General features: G+C 38.5%; 1 protein-coding gene across 23 annotated transcripts in view; it reads left to right on the top strand.

Moving 5' to 3' along the window:
- Positions 1-25070, top strand: part of EHBP1 (EH domain binding protein 1) — a 380185-nt gene that overhangs the window by 234597 nt on the left and 120518 nt on the right. For all 23 annotated transcript variants that reach the window (XM_070069071.2, XM_070069064.2, XM_070069059.2 and 20 more), the window contains 3 exons: positions 19007-19185; positions 19796-19844; positions 23692-24594. In XM_070069071.2, coding sequence (XP_069925172.2) covers positions 19007-19185; positions 19796-19844; positions 23692-24594 — 1131 coding nt within the window. The remainder of the gene's footprint in view (positions 1-19006; positions 19186-19795; positions 19845-23691; positions 24595-25070) is intronic.

Genomic DNA, 25070 nt, shown 5'->3' with positions numbered 1-25070 from the left:
CCCCCCAAAAAAAAGTTTCCTGCCATCTAGACCTGACCCCTTCAGCTACTTTGACTACATGGAAGTAGTTAGCATTTCCAGTTCTGTCTTAACCATCCCATCCAGTTAATAATTATTTTCAACCTTTTCTTTATTAACTCACAGGCACAATTTGAACCAAGATTATGATCCAATTAGAATGTACTTATTAAATAACTAAACATTTGATAGCATATATAGCTATTGTTTTGTGATTTTTTTCTTGTGAATCTTGGTGGAATTTATCAATCATATAAAAAGGTAACAATTATTTATAGCTAATACCTGTGCACTCATCTTTCAGCTTGATATAAAAGAAATAGTTTTACATATTCATAGTTACATCTTAAAGTGTAATTAAAAGTGTAATTTAAAAGTTGTTTTAGAGAATTATTTATTTGAAAGGCAGACTTAGAGGAAGGGAAAGAGAGAGAAGGGAGAGAGAAAGAGATCTTCCATTTGCTGGCTCACTCACCAAATGGCAGGAGCCTGGAACTCCATCTGGATATCCCATGTGGGTGACTCTAACCTAACTACATGGGTCATCCTCTGCTGCTTTCCTAGGTGTGTTAGCAGGAAGCCAGATAGTAAGTACAGCAGCTGGGTCTCAAACTGACTCTCATGTGAGTTGCTGGCCTTGCAAGCAGCTTAACCTGCTGAGCCACAACACCCCCCCCACACTTTTAATTTTGAAATACTGTAATGTTCTAAGTATATTATGTGCTCCATCTGTGCTAATGATTGATAATAATTAGCTCACATATTTTCTATTGTTAAGAGATACAAACATGGGTAATCACAGAACCTCAGGCTATATACTTTCTGGTGAGGAGTGGCTGGATGCCTTCCTACTGTAAACGGCAAAAGATAACTGCATTCTCCCCCTGGAAACTCATCAGCCGTACTTCCATATTGACACTGTTACCTTATTACATCTCCCCATTTATTTTTGGCTACATCCATTGTCATAAGGTTGGCAGAAACCATGCGTGTCTTATTCACTTAATACATTTCAGGGGTGGGAAGGCAGGTTTGGTGGGGAAGAACCACTATAAATCAAAAGCTGTACTTATGAAATTTATATTTATTAAATAACAGCTTTCTATAAAAATTTCAAAGACAAATAACCTACATATTCAATTTTAATAAAAGATGAGCCGATGATCTTTTAGAGACCCTTCTCACTGGTGAACCTATCATATCTCCTGATGATGTTTTGCTAATTTTTCACTGAAGACAATAAAAACCTTTGGAGTTACTTAGTAGTTTCTAAAATGTAAATTAGAGACCACAGAAGAGTGGCTACTGTTTAATGTTTTGCATCCCCCAAAATGTAGTTAACACCCACTCAAGACATGCTTAAACTTGGTTGGTAATTGCAATTGAGCAGGAAAATATTTTGACAGTTTCCAACTGTTGTGTACTTGTTAATCATTTGGTGACAAATGCAATTTGGTGAGGTTTTTGTGTGTGTGTGTTTGTGACATAAAGTAACTAGTATGTCACAGTAAGTATTAATATGAAGTGTTGCACCTTTGAGTTACCTTTACATTTCACCAAAGGTGGGGAAATAGTTCCTTTAAAAACACTGCAATTTGTGTGAAACTTGTTATGTTTTTGTGCCTCTACTTTTCATTACAAGCTTTTACTTGTCATTTAGTAAAGTATAAGCATACAATACTTAATTTGTAATCTGAACAGGGTGTTTGACTTTACTGAGTAAGTGAATTCAGTGGCAAAATAAATCAAACTGCTTGGCATAAATGTAGGATTACAAAGAGGAATGGGATAGATTTTTGTTACACATTTTTATCCTTTTTATAACAACAAAACTAATAAGCTAATTTCAGCAATATGGCAATTCCTAGAAAGAGTTTCAAACCTTTTAAATCAAGGCAGTTTGCCTGTTTATGTAGAATAGTAGAGCTAAACCATTTTAAAATATCTCTATCAAACATATAGACTTGCCCTGAGTGTTAAATACATGTGTGCCATTTTATGTGGAATTTATGTTTCATTTTTCCTTATTCTAATAATTGTAAACAAAAGTATGTATTGAATCAACATACTATTTGAACTTTTCTTGGCTTTTTACCTTTATCATTTTTCTCAGATGAGAATACTAAATATGGTGAAAGTATCCATCTTCCCTAGATATTTTACAGATTTTATGTAACCATACCAACATGCAAACAGGATTGATCTTGAGATGGTATGAAAATAATTCAGAACTTAATTTTAAATGTTTGAAGATTTTTTGTTTAAAAAAATTCAGAAAATTTGAGGCTTGATTAATCCTATAAAAGATTAAAATAGAGTATAAAATAACAATGTATTGATAAAAACAGTAGGTAGTTCACTGAAGCAAGATGTGTAACCCAGAAGTAAACATGATCTCTTTCAAATACACATATTTATATAGTTACACATTAGCTTAATGTACAATAAAGGAAGCATCATAAAACAATGAAATGTTATTCAGGAAATAATGTTGATAGAACAACTTAGAACCTTAATACATACCATTCACCAAAATGTATTATAGACACATGAAAGCATTAAATAAAAAAAATTTTTTTAATTCTTTTAAAGATTTATTTGTTTGTTTGAAAGACAAAGTTACAGATAGGCAGAGGCAGAGGGAGGGTATCTTCCATCTACTGGTTCACTCCCCAAATGGCTGCAGTGGCTGGAGCTATGCTGATCTGAAGCCAAGAGCCAGGAGCTTCCTCCGGGTATCCCAAGCGGATGCAGGGGCCCAAGCACTTGGGCATCTTCTGCTTTCCCAGGCCATAGGAGAGAGCTGGATTGGAAGTGGAGCAGCTGGGACTCTAACCAAGCCCATATAGAATGCTGGCACTGCAGGCAGTGGCTTTACCTGCTACACCACAGTGCTAGCCCCCAAATTATTCTTTTCAAAAAGAAAAGGAATACAACTTTGTATTTATGACCTTTCTTCATGAAAAATAACTTTATAAAACAAAAGAAACAAAAGGTATGACAGAAGATAGATAAATTGAACTTTATAAATTCTAAAATGGTTAAAAAGAGAGGTGAATATTTGGCTTAGCAGTTAAAACACTGATTTAAGACACCTTCATCACACCTAAGTATACCTATGTTTGATACCCAGCTCTGGCATCTGAATCCAACTAATGAATTCCCTGGTAGGTGGTTGATTTCCACCCACGTGAGAGACATGGATTTAGTTTCTGGCTCTTGGCTTTGGCCTCTGCCCAGTCTTTAGCTGTTGTTGGTGTTTGAGGAGTGAACCAGCAGAAGGGGGTTCTCTCTCTGCTTCTCAAACAAATAAATACATAAGAATATGTTCCCAGTGATGTTTAAAAAAAAAGATAGGTAAGGAAGGTATATTTACAGGAAATAGATAAAGAAATAATAACTATACACATACACACACACACACAGAAGTATTCTTCAAAAAGTTCATCTGTGGGGTCGGCACTGTGGCACAGAGGGTAAAGTCATCGCCTGCAGTGCTGGCATCCCATATGGGTGCTGGTTCAAGTCTCAGCTGCTCCACTTCCGATCTGTCTCCCTGCTAATGTGCATAGGAAAGCACATAGGCCCAACTGCCTAGGCCCCTTTGCCCATATGGGAGACCCAGAAGAAGCTCCTAGCTCCTGGCTTTGGATAGCTCAGCTCTAGCCCTTACAGCCATTTGAGGAGTAAACCAGCAGATGGAAGATCTCTCCGTCTCTGTGTCTGTCTCTCCCTCTGTAACTCTGTCTTTCAAATAAATAAATCTTTTTAAATAGTTCATCTACAAAAGAATATTTAAAAAACAATATTTTGGGACAAGTGTCTGGCACCCTTGGGAAGCCTGCATCCCAAATCAGAATGCCTAGTTCAAGTCCTGTCTATTGTATTTCCAATCCAGCTTCCTGCTAATGTATGCCCTGGGAGGCATCAAGTGATAACTTAAGTAATTGGGTCATTGTCCCTCACGTGGGAGACCTGAACTAAGTTCCCAACTCCCATCTTCAGCAGATTGAACCAGTAGATTGAAGATCTCTTCGTCTCTCTGCCTTTCAAATAAAAAATGAAAGTAAATAAACTGTGTATTTTTAAATGTTTATATTGGTGCAAAAAAGTTTTCAAGTTCATGTGTAATTTTTTTCCTAATGTGCATTTCCCATGTACTTTTTGAGGATCTGTCATGTGCATGCATTTCAAAAATTCTTGTATCAAAATAAATTTATCTTTTTAATTTTGATTTATTTATATGAAGGACAGAGATGCAACAGCTAGGGCTGGGCCAGGCCAAAGCCCAGAGCTAAGAACTCAATCTGAGTCTCCCACTTGGCATAGACCAAACTACCATAGCCATCATCTGCTGCCTTCCTGGGTATATGTTACCAGGAGGCTGGAATCCAAAGCAGAAATCCAGAACTTAAGTCCTGGCACTCTGATGGGATGTGGGTGGCCCAGATGATGTCTTAACCACTTTGCCAAATGCCACCCCAAACTTATTTTTTAATGCCATTCTCCATGAGGTGTTTGTTTTTTTTTTTAATTTGACAGGTAGAATTATAGACAGTGAGAGAGAGAGAGACAGAGAGAAAGGTCCTCCTTCTGTTGGTTCACTCCCCAAATGGCTGCTACGGCTGGAGCTGCACCAATCCGAAGCCAGGAGCCAGGTGCTTCTTCCTAGTGCAGCCCTGACTGTTGGCAGGCATTTGGAGAGTGAATCAGTTAATGGGAGGTATTTGTCTGTCATTGTCTATCTGCCTTGCAAATAAATAAGAATTTAAAGGGCCAATGTTTTTTCTTTTCTCCTTTGTTTATCTTTCTCCCTCTTCTCCACCCTTGGAAGCCAGATAGTGAAGGCTGGAATATTCAAAAGCAACTGCATATATGTGTATGGGGAACACAAAAGGATGTGCAAAACACCTTAAGTTTATACCTCATGCTGATCCTTTGAACAAAGACTGCCTATAACAATTGAAAAAAAAAAATCTGAAGCAGAAGACTTTGATTTCCAGAGTTAACACATTGTTAGATGTAAATGTCCAGCTTTCAACAAAAATAAATAAATAATGACACAACATACAAAGAAACAGGAAATTTTTGTTTAGAAAGCTTTTATTTAATAAATATAAATTTCATAGGTACAGCTTTTGCAATATAACAGTTCTTCCCTCCATACCCACCCTCCTACCCTCACTCCCGTCCCACCTCCTACTCCTTCTCCATCCTTCATTAAGATTCATTTTTATTTATCTTTATATACAGAAGACCAACTCTATACTAAGTAAAGAAATCAACAGTTTGCACCCACACAGACACACAAAGTATAAAGTACTGAAACAGGAAAACTGAATCAAAGAACCTGGAGGAGCTGTCTTTGAGAAACATCTAATGGCAGATCTTACTAGGTAGAGATTTTTAAACAATAGATTCTCAGAGAACTAAAGAAAGATGTTGAAAGTATAAAGAAAAGAATGGCAAATAAAAATAGCAACAAAGTGAAAGAAAACTTGAAAAAGTTCTGGAACTGGAAAGTAAAAGTACTGAAATGAAAAATTCACTAGAGGAATTCAAAGTCAAATTTGAGCAGGCAGAAGAATCAGCAAACTTGAACATAGGACTATGAATATTATTACTTTTCTTGCAGTTTACTGAAAAGATGAACAAAAATATTTTATCCCTTACCAATATTACACAAAATCTGTATTCTACTTTTGAAATAGTCTATTGTTGACATTAATGCTCAAATTTAAAACAGCCATAATAATTTCACTTTGTTTTAGTTAGTTTGACCACATAAGATTCTTCTAAAAGATTTATTTATTTATTTGAAAGAGTTACAGAGACAGAGGGGGAGACAGACAGACAGACACACACACACACACACACACACACACAGAATCTTCCATTCTATTTGTTGGTTGACTTCCAAAATGCCCACAACAGCCAGAGCTGTTCTTGGCCAAAGCTAGGAGCCAAGAACTCTGTCTGGATCTCCTTCATGGGTGGCAGGGTCCCAGGCACTAGAGTCATATTTCACTGCTTTACTGGACACATTATCAGGGAGCTGGATCACAAGTAGAGCGGCTGGGACTCAACTGTTGCTCATGTGGCATGTTAACATTGCAGGCAGCAGCTTGACACACTCTGCTGTAATGCTGGCCCCAGATTATTTATTTATTTATTTTTTATTTTTTGGACAGGCAGAGTGGACAGTGAGAGAGAGACAGAGAGAAAGGTCTTCCTTTGCCGTTGGTTTACCCTCCAATGGCCACTGTGGCCGGCGTGCCGCACTGATCTGAAGCCGGGAGCCAGGTGCTTCTCCTGGTCTCCCATGGGGTGCAGGGCCCAAGCACTTGGGCCATCCTCCACTGTACTCCCTGGCCACAGCAGAGAGCTGGCCTGGAAGAGGAGCAACTGGGACAGAACCAGCACCCAGACCGGGACTAGAACCCGGTGTGCCGGCACCGCAAGGTGGAGGATTAGCCTATTGAGCCACGGTGCCGGCCTGGCCCCAGATTTTTAAAAATGACTTATTTATTCACTTATTCAAAAGGCATAGTAACAGAGAGACAGAGATCTTCTATCAACTGGTTCACTTTCCAAATACCCACAACACCTAGGTCTGGGCCAGGCTGAGCCAGGAGCCCGGAACTCCATTTGGGTTTCCCACCTCAGAGGCAGGGGCCCAAGTACTTTGGTCATCATCTACTGTCTTCCTTAGGTACATCATTTGGGAGCTCAATCAGAAGTAGATCAGCCAGAACTTGAACTGGCACTCCAAAATGGAATGCTGGCATTGCAAGTGGCAGCTTAACCTGCACCACAACACTGGCCCCAACCACTTGAGATTTTTAACTCTTTTCCCAACTCTGTATCCATTTATTTTTATGCATAACATTCTTTCCTTTGTTTCTTAATTTAAATCAGTATTTAAATTACCATTTTAAAAAGTTTATTTATTTGAAAGGTAGAGCAAGAGAAAGGTTTTCCATCTGGTAATTCACTCTTAAAATGCCTACAACAGCCAAGACTGGGCCAGATGGAAGCCAGGATCCTGGAAATCCATCTTGATTTACCAAGGGGGTGGCAGAGACTCAAGTACTCAAGTAGCCATCCTCTGCTGCCTCCTAGGATACATGTTAGCAGAAAGCTGGACTGGAAGCTGAAGCAAGACTCAGTCCCAGGCATTCTGATATGGGGGTGCCAGTATCCCAAGTGGCAGCTTAAACTCCTATGCCACGGTGCTCACCCCTAGTAACCTCTGAAGTAAATAAAACTGCTTTTACTGGAATGAAAATCACATTCTGATCTATTTCTACAAAAACATATTTTTTCTACATATATTTTCTACAAAAACATATTTATATTTTACATGCAGAATTATTTTCCTTAGTAGTTTGAAATGCATATATTAATTAAAATTTTAATCCCTAACATTATTGTATAAACTATACAGGGCCATATTTTAGCTCATTTTGAGCTGTTGAGTTGTATGGTGACAAGACTAGGTGATTAGGTATGGACCACTCTGTCATGTAAGATATAGGATCTTCTAACAGCTTGTATACATAGCTGTCAGATTCCCCCAAGCGGCACGCTTGTTTATAAAAATCAGACTAAACACAAGGAAAGTGACGCATTTGTTTTCAGAGGCGTTATATTTTGTTCATAGGCCTCCAAGTCTAGGTGCAGTTCACCAAGCAGGAGTACATTTAAAAAAAAAAATTATTTATTTGAAAGTCAGAGTTACACAGAGAGAGGAGAGGCAGAGAAAGCGAGAGAGGTCTTCCACTTGATGGTTCACTCCCCAACTGGCCCATATGGGATGCCGGCGCTTCAGGCTAGGGTGTTAACCCACTGCGCCATAGCACCGGCCGCAGGAGTACTTTTTATAATAAATAAAATGCCTGTGACATAACTGACATTGTCTCTTTTTTAAAAAGATTTTATTTATTTATTTGAGAGGGAGAGACAGAGATAAAGGTCTTCCTTCTGTTGGTTCACTCCCCAGATGGCCACAATGGCTGGAACTGCACTGATCCGAAGCCAGGAGCCAAGTGCTTCTTCCTGGTCTCCCACGGGTGTGCAGGGGCCCAAGCACTTGGGCCATTTTCTACTGCTTTCCCGGGCTATAGCAGAGAACTGGATCAGAAGTGGAGCAGCTGGGACTAGAACTGGTGCCCATATGGGATGCCGGCGCCGGAGGTGGAGGATTAACCTACGGCACCACGGTGCCAGCTCCCAACATTTTCTATTTATCGTAATCCAGTATATGTCCATGGAAATGGTTTAAGAAAAGGTAAATTTGGCCGTTGCCACGACTCAATAGGCTAATCTTCCCCCTGTGGCGCCGGCACACCGGGTTCTAGTCCCGGTCTGGGCGCTGGATTCTGTTCCAGTTGCCCCTCTTCCAGGCCAGCTCTCTGCTGTGGCCAGGGAGTGCAGTGGAGGATGGCCCAAGTGCTTGGGCCCTGCACCCCATGGGAGACCAGGAGAAGCACCTGGCTCCTGGCTTCGGATCAGCGTGGCACGCTGGCCTCAGTGGCCATTGGAGGGTGAACCAACGGTAAAAGGAAGACCTTTCTCTCTGTCTCTCTCTCTCTGTCTCTCTCACTGTCCACTCTGTCTGTAAAAAAAAAAAAAAAAAGGAAATTTAAGGTTTAGGCCTGTTGGCTCACTCTTTGTCTCTGTAAAATCTTTGTGTCTTTCAAAATTTAATCTTCTAATCCATGACTATGGTGTTTCTCCCCTTTTTAAAGTTCCTTTTGTCATAAAGCTGATAGCTTTTTTAATAATCATGCATATTATTTGTCAATTTATTCTTAAGTACATTCATGTGCCATATAATGATATTTCTGTCAAGGGTGTACCACATATATGACAGTATTTCCACAAGATTATAATGGAACTGAAAAATCCTATTGCCTAGTGACATCATAGCCAACCTAATATTGTAGCACAACACATGACTCGATATTTATGGCAGTGCTGGTATAAATCTACTGTACTGCCTTTCATATAAAAATATAGCACATAAAATTGTGATACATAATACTTGATAATAAACAATTGTTATTGTTTATTATACTATACTTTTTCATCATTATTTGAGTGTACTTCTGTGTAAAAAAAGGAAATTAGTGGTGATTATTGCTCACCAATTAGATATGTCCCAGTTGATCATAGCAAATGTCTTTTCAAACAAGAGCAAGGTAATGGGAGCTGTTAAAGGAACTGCTTCAGGGGCCGACGCTGTGGCATAGTGGGTGGAGCCACTGCCTGTGGCTTATGGGCACCAGTTCAAGTCCCAGGTGCTCCACTTCCTATGGCCAGGGAAGGTGGTGGAGGATGGCCCAAGTTCTTGGGCCCCTGCATCTGTGTGGGAGACCTAGAGGAGGTTCCTGGCTCTTGGCTTCAGATTGGTGCAGCTCCAGCTGTTGCTGCCACCTGGGGAGCAAACCAGTGGATGGAGGGCCTCTCTCTCTTTCTCTCTCTCTCTGCCTCTGCGTTTCTCTGGCTCTGCCTTTCAAATAAATAAATAAAATTTTTTTAAAAAAAGGATCTGCTTCAATAAAGACTATGAGTCCAACAAAACTTTGAGAAAGGCCACATAAGTTATGAAGAATGATCTGTGTGGTGTTCATACAAGGACAGTATCACCAAGCAACACATGACTGTATCTGAGTTTTTTAAAAATTATTTATTTATTTGAGAGGCAGAGAGACTGAGTCCATCTACTGTTTTACTTCCCAAGATGCCCATGACTTGGGAGGCCAAAGCCACGAACTTAATCCAGGTCTCTACATGGGTAGCAGGAACTCAAGTACTTGAGCCATCCATCATCTGCTTCCTCCCATGGTGCACAATAACAGGAAGCTGGACTAGAGTAACTGGGACTCTAACCAGATGCTCAGATATGGGTTATGGGCACCCCAAACATCCACTTAACTGCTGTGCCAAATGCTTTCCCCATTCCTATTTTAATGTAGATGGAAGTTCCCCCCAATATTAATTACAGTTTAATCTTTCTGAATGGTATTACAATAACCAAACTGGCTTAGTAGCTAAGATGTCCACATTTCCTATCAGAGAACTGGATTCATGTACCAATGCTAATGCCTTCCATGGAAAGCAGCAAGAATGGCTCAGGTAGTTGGGTCCCTCATGTCCACATGGAAGACCTGAATTGAGTTTCCAGCTCCCAGCTTTTCCTGACCCAGCTCCTGTCCTTGGCAGACGTTTGGGAGGTGAACCAGCAAATGCAGTGTCTCTCCCCACCTCCTACCACCATTCAAAAAGTGAATAAGAAAGCCTGAGTTCAGTTCTGCCATGAGAATAAAGTGAGATGAATTAAGTGAAAGCATTTTGAAAAAAAAAATAAGACAAGTACAGATAAAACTATTCTTGCTGTTCTCATCACTGCTGTTATTTGGGGCTCACTGAATGCTAAGATTTATCCAAAGTTGCCTCAACCATGAAGAAGCTATGATGGGGGCCAGCACTGTGGCACAGCCGGTTAAAATCCCAGCCTGCAGCACCAGCATCCCATATGAGCACTGGTTCAAGTCCTGGCTGCTCCACTTCTGATCCAACTCTCTGCTATTGCCTGGGAAAACAGTGGATGATGGCCCAAGTTCTTGGGCCCCTGCCCAGTGTGGGTAAACAAGAAGAAGCTTCTGGCTCCTGGCTTCAGATTGGTCCAGCTCCCACCATTTCGGCCATTTGGGGAGTGAACTATCGGATGGAAGACACCTCTCTCTCTCTCTCTCTCTCTCTCCCTCTCCCTCTCCCTCTCCCTCCCTCCCTCCTTCCCCCATCCTCCCTCTCTCTCTCTCTTTCTCTATGTATGTTTGTGAAGTGTGTGTCTACTGCTCTCTGTAACTGTCAAATAAATAAACTAAATCTTAAAAAAAAAATCTTTAATGAAGATAAGATGTTGCTGAGGCTTTTGCTAGTCTCAAGAAATTTATACTTTCTACTGAGGTCCTAAAGCTGCATTATCTTGAGAATGAACTTCATGTTGTTTAAGAGCACAGGGTTTGAAGTAGGGATAGTTTGATAACAGATTCTAGCTCCTTTGCTTCCTGGTTAGTAACTTTGGTTTACTCAGCTGTAATTTGGAAACAGCTGTACCTATCTTAAAGGAATTGTGAGATTTAAATGAGCTAATCTCTGTAAGTCTTAACATGATTGGGACTGGTGTTGTGGCATAGCAGGTAAAGCTTATACCTGTGGTGCCGGCATCACATATGGGTGCTGGTTCAAGTCTCGTTGCTCTACTTCCAATGCAAGTCCCTGGTAATGCACTTGGGAAAGCAGCAGAGATGGCCTTTGGGCCCTCGGCACCTATGTGGGAGACCTGGAAGAAGTTCTTTGCTCCTGGCTTCAGACTGGCCCAGCTCCAGCTGTTGTGACCATTTGGGAAGTGAACCAGCAGTTGGAAGATTGGAAGATTCTCTCTCATTTTTATGAATTAATGAAAAATTAATAAGCTTTTTGTATAGCAGGAAGAACTGAACAGCAGAAAGAAGTAGCCACCAAAGAAAGATGTATTTTTCTCTAAAAGGAGGCAAGAACTTCCACTTTGCTTATGGCATTGTCTAACTACTGATGGAATTTGTGGATTCAAAAAGCTTCCATAGCCTAGGCAGCGCATGTCAGGAGCTTTGAGTGGTCACTAATGTCTTACATAAAAGTGTTAATTGTTAAATTATCAACTGGGGTCACTGTGCACTAACTCCCCATGCAGGACATCTGTCCTCAATGTGTTATATTATGAGAGTTAACTGTAAAACTAGTTATCAAACTAGTATGTGTGTGTGTGCAAATTGTTGAAATCTTTACTTAGTATAGAGTTGGTCTTCTGTGTACAAAGTTAATTAAAAATGAATCTTGGCCAGTGCCACGGCTCACTAGGCTAATCCTCTGCCTGCAGCGCTGGCACTCCCGGTTCTAGTCCCAGTTGGGGCGCCATATTCTGTCCCGGTTGCTCCTCTTCCAGTCCAGCTCTCTGCTGTGGCCCGGGAAGGCAGTGGAGGATGGCCCAAGTGCTTGGGCCCTGCACCCGCATGGGAGACCAGGAGGAAGCACCTTTCTCTCTGTCTCTCTCTCACTCTCACTCTCACTCTCACTATCTCTCACTGTCTAACTCTGCCTGTCCAAAAAAAAAAAAAAAAAAAAAAGAATCTTAATGGAGAATGGGACTGGGAAGGAAGGGAGGAGGAGGAGGAGGGGTGAAAGTGTAGGTGTGAGGGCAGATATAGTGGGGAGAATAACTATATTCCTAAAGTTGTACTTACGAGATTTGTATTCCTTAAAAAATAATTAACAACAAAAAAAAAAAGAACTGAACATATTGTAGTAAAAAAAAATCTAAAACATGCCATAAGAGAGGTGAAAATCAAAGGAATGTTGAAAAGGGCTCCCTGCTGAGAATTAAGTAAAGATTTCATGTAAAAGATAACACTTGTATTGAAATCTTGAAGGTAGAGTGGAACTGTAGGGCTGGTACTTGGGATAGAAGATACTCCAAGCAAAGGTGGAAATCAGTATGACAAAAGATAGGAGGTAGGGGAGCTGGGGTTTAGGCAGGAAAGCATAGTGATTTTAGAGAAAGATGAGCCTTCCTACTGGGTAAATTGAGAAAAAAAGTCTGGAATTTAGTTCCTAGAAATATTTTGATCATTTTGTATGTTTTTGAGAGCTATTAGAGACTTTAGCTGTTATTTATGAAAACCCATGCTATCACAGTGGTTCAGATAAGGGAGAATTTGGAAAAAGGAAGACCTGTTACAAAGGTTTTGCATTGGTTTGTAATAGTAGCTCAGAACTGCCCATGGATTAGCTAGTGAGAGATGATAAGTGAAGGAAGAATTCAAGGGTGATTCTGAGATTACAAGTCTAGAAAATTAGGATGGTGTCAGTGTCATTTGGAAACACAATGAAAATGAGAAGGTTGTAAGGAAAGAGTATAATTATGGTTTTGAACATATTGAGTTTGAATCCTTTATGGCAAGAAGGATAGCCAGCTGGAAATGTCAACTTGAGTAGTTTTAGCTATAAATATATATTTGGGAATCAGCTGCATAGAAGTGATAGTTGCAGTCCTGGGAGTGAATCAGCTCAAATTATGGAGAGAAAAAAGTATTTTTAAAAGATTTATTTATTTGTTTGAAAGGCACAGTGACATGGAGGGAGAGACACAGGGAGAATTTTCCATCTGGTTCACTCCCCAAATGCTCAGGACAGCCAGGATTAGCCCAGGCTGAAGCCAGGGACTCCACCTGGGCCTCCCACATGGGTGGCAGGGGCCTAAGCACTTGGCCATCATCCTTTGCTTTCCAGGTGCATAAGTAGGAAGTTAGATCAGAAGCAAATTAGCTGGAACTCAAGCCAGGCACTCTGATACAGGATGCTAGCATCTCAAGCAGTGGCTTAGCCTTACTTCACTACAATGCCCGCCCCAGAAAAAAAAATTATTTAGAGCAATACCTAGAGGAATATGTGTCTGTGTCAGTGAGAGAAGGAAAGAAAGCAAAAGGGGGGCGGGGGGATACACTGTGATCAGAGGGCTGGAACATAAAAAATATAACTGAAATTTTTCATAGTTATTTAAAGTTAGGAAGTTTTACAACAAATTATTATTAGATTAAATCTTCTGAAAGAGATGCTGTTGCCATTGTTAGTAAGAATTAAGTAGGTGGCCTTATTAATTTCAACATGTTACTTGCTGTGTTAATAGAAATAATGCATTAAAATCATTTATATTTGAAAGTTCATGTCTATCTTTTATGGCCAGATTTTTGTGTCTTCTTTTCTTTAGGAAGAAGTAATTAAAAAGTCATTCAGAGTTGTTTTTTTTTTTTTTCTCCATCATGCTCATGGTAATAGATAACATTGCTAAGCATTGCAAGTGCCCCTGTTTTGCACATAGAATATCAAAGTATCAAGATTATTTTTTAGTTGAAGCTTCATTTTCATCACTAATCATCATGGAAATGTGAATCAGAACCACAATGAGGTATCATTTCAGTCCAGTAAAGATGGCATTATCAAAAAGACAGAAATATAACTAGGAATGTAAATTAGCATAGCCATTATGGAAAACAATATACAGGTTCCTGAAAAACTAGAAATGGAACTGCCATATGACCCAGCAATTCCACTACTGGGTGTACCTCCATAGGAAAAGAAATGAGTATGTCAAAGAGTTGTCTGCGATCTTGTGTTTATTGTAGCACTATTCATGATAGCCAAAATGTAGAATAATGAACTTTGGTGTTTATCAACAGATGATGAACGGATAAAGAAAGTGTGATGTATATACACGATATAATACTATTTAGACAAAAAAGAAAAGCAGATGCCATCTCGGGGCTGGCATTGTGGCACAGCAGGATAAGTCACTATTTGCAATGCTTGTGTTCCATATTAGAATGCCAGTCCAGCCCCTGGCTACTTTGTTTCCTGATCTATCTTTCTGCTAATGTGACAAGAAAGACAGTGAAAAATGCCCCAAGTACTTGGGTCCCTGTTACCCATATGGGAGAGCAGGAGTTCCTGGCTTATAGCTTTAGACTGACCAGATCTGGCTGTGTGGCCAATGGGGAATGAATCAATAGATTGAAGATCTCCCTCTCTCCCTCCCTCTTTCTCTGTTGCTGTTATCTCTCTCTCTTTCCCTCTCTTTGTTGCTCTGCATTTAAAATAAATAAATCTTGTTAGAAAGATGGAACCTTGTTGTTTACAGCATGAGTGAGTCAAGAAGGCATGTAAAGTGAAATAAGGCTGGCACTGAAAGACATTCTCACTTAACATGTGGAAGCTAAACAGGTCAATCTCATAGAATTAGAGGGTAGAATATTGCTTACCAGAGATTGGGAAGAATTGGGGTGGGGAGATAGAAAAAGGATGGCTAATGGTTACAGGAGAGCAGTTGGATAGAAGTAACTTCTAACATTCTGTAGCATGGTAGGGTACCCATGGTTTACAACAGTTGATTGGGCTGCTGCTGCGGCTCACTTGGCTAATCCTCCGCCTGCGGCACCGGTACCTCGGGTTTTAGTCCAGGATGGGGCACTGGATTCTGTCCCGGTTGCCCCTCTTCCAGTCCAGCTCTCTGCTGTGGCCCAGGAAGAAAGTGGAGGATAGCCCAAGTGTTTGGGCCCTGTACCCGCATGGGAGACCAGGAGGAAGCACCTGGCTCCTGGCTTCAGATTAGCGAGCAGGCCATAGCAGCCATTTGGGGGGTGAACCAACGGAAGGAAGATCTTTCTCTCTCTCTCTCTCTCTCACTGTCTAACTCTGCCTGTCAAAAAAAATAAATAAATAAAACAAAACAGTTGATTGTACAGTTTGAAATAATAGGTAGAAAGGATTTTGAATGTTCCAAGCACAAAGAAATAATATAAGTTTGAGGTGATAAATATGCCAATTACCCTGATCTGATCGTTTCACATTATATACATTATTGAAATATCACACTGTTCTTTATAAATATGTACACTAATTATGTGTCATTTTAAAACAACATTTTTTAAAGTTATGTTTGCAAAAAAAGAAAAAAACCTTTTCACCATTTTAAATTTTAAATTCTTGGCCTTTGAAATTTCCAAAAGAACCCCTAAAAATAAGGCTTCAGAGCTGACAATTCATTGATGGTAGTAATAATACAGTTAACATTTTCTTTCTTTCTTTTTTTTTTTTTTTTTTTTTTTTTTATTTTTGACAGGCAGAGTGGACAGTGAGAGAGAGAGAGACAGAGAGAGAAAGGTCTTCCTTTTGCCGTTGGTTCACCCTCCAATGGCCGCCGCTGCAGCCGGCGCACCGCACTGATCCGATGGCAGGAGCCAGGATCCAGGTGCTTTTCCTGGTCTCCCATGGGGTGCAGGGCCCAAGCACCTGGGCCATCCTCCACTGCACTCCCTGGCCATAGCAGAGAGCTGGCCTGGAAGAGGGGCAACCGGGACAGAATCCGGCGCCCCAACCGGGACTAGAACCCGGTGTGCCGGCGCCGCAAGGTGGAGGATTAGCCTATTGAGCCACGGCGCCGGCCTTGAGCCACGGCGCCGGCCTAACATTTTCTGAATGGTTACTATTTGCTATACATTATGCTAATTGTTTTGTATGAATTAGTTCATTTAACAGTATTAATTAAATGCCTACTACGTTCATGGCACTAGGGATAGGTTCATAAATAAAACAAACTGCCTGCCTGCCACTACGTCTTTTTTTGAGTGAGAGCAGACAGGTAATTACCACTAAATATAGTAAGTAAATGGACCATAAGAAGATGCTAAGTACTGCTGGAAAAAAACAGAGCAAGAGTGTTTGGTTGAGTGATAGAAATGGGTTGTGTTTTAAGTAGGATGGTCAGAATAGGCCCAAAGGAAAAGGCTGCATTGGAGTTAAACCATCTAGATATCTGAGAGTACTAGGCAAATGGCGCAATCTGTGAAAGTACCCTAAGGTGGGAACATGTGTAAAGTGTCCCAGGAACAACAAAGAGATTAAAATGATCAAAGATGGGGCCAGCACTGTGGCGTAGTGGGTAAAGCCACTGCCTGTGGCGCCTGCATCCCATATGGGCATCAGTTCATGTCCTGACTGCTCCACTTCTTTTTTTTTTTTTTGACAGGCAGAGTGGACAGTGAGAGAGAGAGACAGCGAGAAAGGTCTTCCTTTGCCGTTGGTTCACCTTCCAATGGCCACCGCGGCCAGCGCACCGCGCTGATCCGATGGCAGGAGCCAGGTACTTATCCTGGTCTCCCATGGGGTACAGGGCCCAAGCATTTGGGCCATCCTCCACTGCACTCCCTGGCCACAGCAGAGAGATGGACTGGAAGAGGGGCAACCGGGACAGAATCCGGCACCCCGACCAGGACTAGAACCCCGTGTGCCGGCACCGCAAGGCGGAGGATTAGCCTATTGAGCTGTGGCGCCGGCTCTGGCTGCTCCACTTCTGATCCAGCTCTCTGCTATGGCCTGGGTAAACAGTGGAAGATGGCCCAAGTCCTTGGGCCCCTGCACCCATGTGGGAGACCTAAAAGAAGCTCCAGGCTCCTGACTTTGAATTGGCCCATCTCTGGCCATTGTGGCCATCTGGGGAGTGAACCAGCAGATGGAAGACCTTTCTCCCTCTCTCTCCCTCTCTGTGTCTGTAACTCTGCCTCTCAAATAAATAAATCTTTAAAATGATCAAGGACAATGAACAAGGGCTGGCATTGTGCTGTGGTAGATTAAACCACCACCTGCAATGCCAGCATCCCTTATGGACATTCTTCTAATTCAAGCATTTGGGCCATCTTCTGCTGCCTTTCCTGTGCAAGTTAGCAGGGAGCTGGATCAGAAGTGAAGCTGCTGAGTTAGGAACCAATGCTCATAGGGTGCAGGCATTGCAGGCAGTGGCTTTTAATAAAGACAGTCCTTTAAATAAGAGAGTCTAAGCAAAATGTGTGTGTGCCTATTTCAGTGATCCTCTAGCTTATACACAGACCACTCAGCTTCCAGATTACATGGACTAGAAGGCTTTCAAGCCATATTGGGTCATTAGGTGAAAAGATACGTAATAGTTCATTTTAGATATGTTAGATTGATAGTTAAAAGAACTATCACTTATTAGAAAGTAAATTTACTATGTTGGGGGTTCCATTTTTTACCTACTTCTTTGTATTAAGTAGAATTGGTCCAAATTGTTCATTTTTATGATCCATGACATTTTCAGCATTAACTTTGTGGACATGATCATTTGAAGAATGGCACTTTGCTAGATTTGTGGTGGTTTACATAATAGTTTATCAATCTGACAATTAACTAAAAATGAATTACATATTTGATTTTTTTCTTAGTAATCTTCTGGAGAAGCGGTAAATGTGGGATAGAGGAGTGTAATTGTTTGGCACTAGCATGTTTTTGTCATGTGGGGGCATCATTGGTCTTTCCTAAGTAGCAGTGTGGTAAGAATGGTTTGCTTGTTAAGCTTAAATGATATTACTGGCAAATCAGTGTTCTCTTTTCACCTTATATTATAGGGCCACTATTTTATGTCTAAGTTTATTACTGTAACTAGAACTGTTAACTAATAATGAGATTTAAAATCCCAAAACATTTAGATTTCTCTATATTTTCAGTTGTATCAGCATCTAAAGTTATCATGATCATGTATTTGTTATTTGATAAAAGAAAATAATATGGTTTTATGAATAATAAAAGTTCAAAGCAAAGACTCTTACTATAGAGTCTTCATTTTACTACCATCATTATTGTGTTAAGTATATGAACAATGGAGAAGGTATATGCTTAGAGTTTAGCACACACATACAGCTAGCTCACCCAATATCCAAAAATAGCTCTCAGTGATAATTAAAATTTATTTTGGGCATATCCAACATAAATACTGTTGCACCACCACTGTTAAAGTCCTGTTGTTCCCATCACTGATGTTGCTAAAAACTCAAACTGGTTTGTCATCACTCAATTTATGTAAGAAGGTTGTTTGAATATGACTATCATTATGCTATTTATTTAAAATACATATATGACCACTATATTTTAAAAACTTACTGTGATTTTGATTACTCCACTAACAACTTGTGCTACAATTAGACATCAAAATGTCTAATTTTTAGCCTAGTCAAAAAGGAACCATGATTGCAGTGGGGGAAGTTTTTCTAGGGTGTGAGGCTATACAGATATTCACCCTTAAGTGTTTAAATACTTTAACATGATGTTTCCATCAATAAAACTCTTGGCTTATTCTTACGTCTGAGTTTAAAATCTCACTATCTACATCCTTGTCAACCAATGCCATGGGCTAAAACTAAAGATAATAACTTAAGATTTATGTCTCCCTCGCACAAGCTACGATTGTCGTGAAATGACAGTTTTGAAGGACCTGTACTGACATCAAAGGGTTCAGATGATCTAGTTAGGTCAATTAAAGTTAATTTTCAGCTTCCATTAAATTCTTTTAATGTTTTCCTCTTTTCCTGTTTTGTAGCCAAGTCCTATACCAAGTCCTGTTTTGGGTCGAAAGCCAAATGCTAGTCAGTCATTGCTTGTATGGTGTAAAGAAGTTACAAAAAACTACCGGGGAGTGAAAATCACCAATTTTACTACATCGTGGAGAAATGGTTTATCCTTTTGTGCAATATTACACCACTTTAGACCAGATTTAATGTGAGTAGAAACATTTTCCATTCCTTATAAATACTTAGTAAATAATAGACATTTTAAGAACATAAAATTATTTCTTAGCACATGTCCCAAGATACATCGCTTTCTATTTTTTTATTACCTACACTTCTTACTTTTTGAAAGAAATATATGTAAGAAAAAAAAGTTCTTCTGAATACCTAAAAACCATCTTTTCTCTTTTTAAAATAATGTTTTGTGTTAATCTCATGCAAAGACTGACTTCATATTATTATGAAAATTGTGTTAGTGTTAAAATGAAATGAGACAAATAAAGCCTGTAGCTTTTTTACGTTAACAACAAGGGATTACCTCATGATAAATTTGGTTGTCAAGTCTAGTCTCTGGTCGCCTGCCTTAACTTCTCTTTTAGATGGAAAGCTTCAGGCATTGAAACATGTAATCACTATTTTTACTTATTTATTTATTTATTTCCCTAATTTTCCACACTATTAGTTTTGTTGATTGAATTGCTGTGAAATTGCTAGTTACTTTTTGGTATTATTGAATGTCAAATTTTTAGATTCAGTTTGTTTTAAAAACAGCTGTTTTTATCAAATATTGTATATACCCACTGTGCCATTTTCTCCCTCAGTGACTACAAGTCTCTGAATCCTCAAGATATTAAAGAGAACAACAAAAAGGTAAGAATTGCCAAGAAAAAATATATAGTTTCAATTTTGGCTTCTCTGCAGGTTTTTATTAATTTGGGGAAAGTGAGGTTATTTTGTGAGGTCACAACTGCAGCTCACAGAAGGTAGTTTGCTTCCTGCAGTTCAAATAGGAAGCATGGTTTTTTCTGGTTTGTCATGGACTTTAAAGATCACAAGTACCAGGCTGGCATCAGATAATAATACGTATATGACCTTTATTAACTGTTAAATATTTGTTAAAGCATGTTGCTTTTATTCTAAGATAAAGTTTTTTAAAAGTGCACCCAAAACTCTTGTGCTGTAACTATTATGTAAGTTTAAAAAACCATATTGGGAGGGGATGAGAGCAGGAGCCTGATGGGTAAGCAATAAAGAGTAACTAGGTTCTTAGAAATAAAAAGATATAAAATTAGGTTCCTTTCATGTTATGATAAACTTTGTATTATTCCATATAAGTAATCAATACACTGAAATCAGAGTTTCCCAACCGATGTAGGAGTTTATTAACCCTGTCAACCTTCAGGGTAGCTGAGTAGGGCTGAATTGCTGGATCCCCTAAGTCAGCTAACTGTGCTACAGGCTGACTTACCTGTTTACCCCCCTGTACAGTACAATGTTATGATTTTCTATATTCAAGGAGAAGAGTACCTAAATCAGCAGAAAATAAGCACACTTTTTTTTTTTTTTTTGGTACTGAATTGAATTCCTCAACTGAAAAACCAGTGTAATATATTGTTGTCTTAGAATAGGAGTTCTCAGTCTGTGATCTGTGGATAGATTTCAGGGGGTCCTTCAACATGGTTATAGGAAAAATAGATACTATTTTCACAATTCCTTAACTGAAATTCAGCATTTCCTTCAAGTATGAATTTAGACAACAAACCACAGTAATGTTAGCCATGTACCACTGGAAATCACAGACATTTTCACATCACAGTACTGTTGTTGCAGATTCCTACAAATACCTTTTAAGTTTATCTCCTCTTCAAAATTACATTTACATTAATTAATACATTTTTAAAAAGCACATACATTGATGTTTCCCAAATACTGCTTTTCTAATATTTTCATACTGTATTTTTCAATATAATTGATTTCATTTATAATTCTATGTATTTTATATGTAAACATTATATACTACGAAGAGGTCCATTACCAAAAGGGTTCATGGGATAAAGTGAATAGTGATCTCTGGTATTTCTGGTCTAAAGTTTTTAATATTCGTTAAACCATTGATGATAAAAAGTCTTGGAACCTTTAAAGAAGTTCAGTTAATAAACTTTTAGATCATATTCTTTTTTTTTTTTTACTTTTATTGTTGTGTAAAACCAAAAGTTTGCTTCAGTATTGGATCAAAAAATTGTTTCTGTGTAAATGGATGATGCTGACCATGGAGTAACATATTTAAAAACTTCATTGTTTTATTGTATGCTATCAAAAAAAAGTACTCTTTATAAAGCAGTATGATGTTCTTCACAGAAATCACCATTCTGGTGTGCATACTACACAGTCATTGTTATGAAATTATTTCTTGTAGAATTTTGGAGAGCCTGCTTCTATTAAAGTGAAATGCCTTTTTTTTCCCCACTAAATTACCTCCTTATAAAGGACAGTTCTTTACCTGCACTTTTTTGCATTTGAATGAAATGCTAAGCTAATTTAAATACAGAAATAAATATTATAAAATAAATTGTTATTTTTATAAAGTAGAGGTTTCAATGTACTGTTCAATATTTTGAAAAAGCAACATTGTTGATAATGCCTACTTTTATATTTTTAAAGAATGTGGGAAATCTCATTTAGGTTTAAGTCAGACTTCCTTACATTATTTTAAGAACTTAATGGTGAACATGCTTAAATTTACAAATTTCTACAGAGAAGGATATCCCATTAAAATTTTTTCTCATTTAGATCTTCCAGGACAGATAATCATGGCTTTTAGAAAAGCTTTTAACTTGCATGATTGTTTTCTTTGCAACTATTCAAGGAATAGTTGCTGTTGCATAGTCTTGCTTTCATCATTTGCAACTTCTTACCTAATATCTATATTGAGTATCTCAGTTGCTGCCTGCAGATTATTTCTGGCTTCACACAGTTTTTCCTGATAACCCCAAGTACCCTTGATTGGAGTGAAAGCAGTATAAGATGCAATGCCTGTGTCTAAGTTCCACACAGATGCATAACGTAACTAAATGGCAGTGACTCCTGCTTACCAATTTAATGATTCTAGAGATGAATGAGACAATTTTCTTTGTAAGTCCTCTTTTTTTCTCCACATATAAAGAGCTAAAAAGACAGTAGGTGATTGACCATAACAGAGGAGTTTTACCTGTAAGACTTTATAAAAAAGTCTTGACCTCACTTATTAGAAAACTGGTTTGTTTCAAAATATTTTGTAGTGCAATTGGTGTGCACAAAATGAATTGCTACATGAAGTAAAGCACCAGTAAGAGTTTCCCCACAAGGAAGCTAATAATTTTCCCAGATCTGTGAAAAAAAAAATGAATAAAAGCAGTATTTACCTGTGGCATCCGATCTTAACCAATATGTCAGTATTTGAGATAATTGGGAAATGTTTAGAATACTGCCTGTGGTGCTTTTCCTCCTGATGGTTTGCAATTGATGTCTGTCAGTCAAGTTGTCAAGACACATGAGGAGAAAAATGACTTTAATTTTCCTGAAACATGTAAAATAACAAACAAGTCTATACATGCACACCAACTGAGCCATTCTCTCTAGTAAATATTTTGAGGTATCTATATTATGAAACATAGTGCTGTGAAAATTGAAGCGGTTTTAATATCACAATTTATTTTTCATTTTCTTTCTTATTCCACAATATTTATTAAACTACAGAAAGTGTACAAGGATTAAATTCAAAGGCAGAAATGTACTTTCACATGTAAGTGCAAGACTAGTTCCTTCTGAACAGTTGCATAATTTACAAACATTTGTTTTTTAAAAAACCTGGAATTATGATCCTAAATCTAGATTGTTACAAAACTAGACATTTTACATCCCAAAGCAAGAATAGATCTGGGAGTCTTACTCTCTCAAAGTAGACCTAAACCTTTAGCTATACTTTTAATGCTTCCTAGCAACACAATACTGTTTTCAAGGGTTAGTTGAGGATAGTAATAATTAATTGTAAATTGAGAAACAGCGTTGATTCCTCAAAACTAGAAAAACCTGATGTACCACAGTCATTTCAAGGCTAACAACAATAATACAGTACAGCCTTACATTCTCAGCTAGGTTGTAGTGTTCAAACTATTTCATTTTTCTCAAAATGTGTGAAGGAAAAACGGAGTCAATATTTTCATTATGAAAAATCAATCTTAATTGGGCATTAAAAATTTTTTTCTGTACTTCTAGGCTCAATTAGTATTTGTTTGTACTTTGTTAACCAGTAATCTAGTAGTTCTGATTTATCTAGCTGTACTTTTTATGCACAAATCACTGCAATTTCATGATGATAGAAAAGAAGTTGATAGGAGTGATAACACTGGAGATGGATTAGTCTAATGTTTCTTTACACCTTAATTCCTTATCTTAAAAATTTACTTTTAAGATTCCATTCTGTCTCATTTTAACTCAATTTTGGTTATATCCTTTATTGGAAAGGAATATTTCAGCTGTTAATAAATGTTTTTCTCTGGCCTCTCCTCTGCTTCTATATGCTTTCAACTTTTGGCATTTTGTCCTTTTTAATGTAGCATGTCAATAACATAACGAATCTTCAGCAACAGCTATAAACCCATTAAAATTGTGCTATTTTAAAAAATGTATGAATTGTCTGAACTATTCAGTTTATCTTTTGTTTTTCCCTTCTCTAAAGGCATACGATGGATTTGCCAGCATAGGAATTTCCCGGTTATTGGAACCTTCTGATATGGTGTTATTAGCAATTCCTGATAAACTGACGGTTATGACTTATCTCTATCAAATAAGGGCACATTTCAGTGGACAAGAACTAAATGTTGTTCAGATAGAAGAAAACAGCAGTAAAAGTACATATAAAGTTGGAAACTATGAAACAGATACAAACAGTTCTGTTGATCAAGCAAAATTCTATGCAGAGCTTAGTGATCTGAAGCGGGAACCTGAACTCCAACAGCCTACTAGTGGAGCAGTAGACTTCTTAACACAGGATGACTCTGTGTTTGTAAATGACAGTGGAGTTGGAGAGTCAGAAAGTGAACATCAGACGCCTGATGATCACCTTAGTCCAAGCACAGCCTCCCCTTACTGTCGCAGGACTAAAAGTGACACAGAACCCCAAAAATCCCAGCAAAGCTCTGGAAGGACTTCAGGATCTGATGACCCTGGAATGTGTTCCAATACAGACTCAACCCAAGCGCAGATTTTGTTAGGCAAGAAGAGACTACTGAAAGCTGATACTTTAGAATTAAGTGACTTATATGTTAGTGATAAGAAGAAGGAGGTGCTTACATCCTTTATTTGCGAGGAGACAGATAAGCAAAAGCTACAGACTCTAGAAACCAGCAGTAATTTTGAGCAAGAAAAATTAGAGAATTACAGACCCTTAGAATACAAATCAGATCCTGAATCGCCTGTCAAAAAAACAAGTTTATCTCCTACTTCTAAACTTGGACACTGCTACAATAGAGATGCAGACCTTACAACGAAAAAACATATTTCCCTGAGGCAGACAGAGTCTGATCCAGATGCTGATAAAACCACTTTAAATCAGGCAGATCATTCCACAAAAACAGTCCAGGTAAGTGGTTTGGAATGATGAATACTTACTTAAATATACAGTAAATAGTGATTCTATGTTTTTGTTTCTTTTTGTGTTCATAGAATACTTTAAGATATATAAATGATTTAAAGTGAAATATAGTTTCCCATTATAGGAAAACCTGAAATACACTTGCTTTATATTTAAAGTTTATGTTATAATATTTTAAATCTACACATAAATTTGAATTCTAGTATGGAAGAATAAAAAGTCAACTTTTCAAATCAAAATATTACTTAATTATAAAGCCAAGATATTTTAGTATAAGAATAAATAAAACATCAGCACTCTGTTTAGTGAGTGCATTATTCTGAAAATGTACAATGCCAAATTAAATATTTCCCACTTAAAGCATGTTACTTAAATATTTTAGTTGCATTTTAATTGGTATTTTCAGTTCTGTCATTCTTGTTAAAAATGCTAGTAGCAGAGCAGAAATTTGGCTATGGGGGTTA

The sequence above is a fragment of the Oryctolagus cuniculus genome, chromosome 2, assembly GCF_051225735.1.
Source record: "Oryctolagus cuniculus isolate XC-2025 breed Fujian yellow rabbit chromosome 2, ASM5122573v1, whole genome shotgun sequence".
Lineage (NCBI taxonomy): Eukaryota > Metazoa > Chordata > Mammalia > Lagomorpha > Leporidae > Oryctolagus > Oryctolagus cuniculus.
This window is presented reverse-complemented; position numbering and strand designations above follow the sequence as displayed.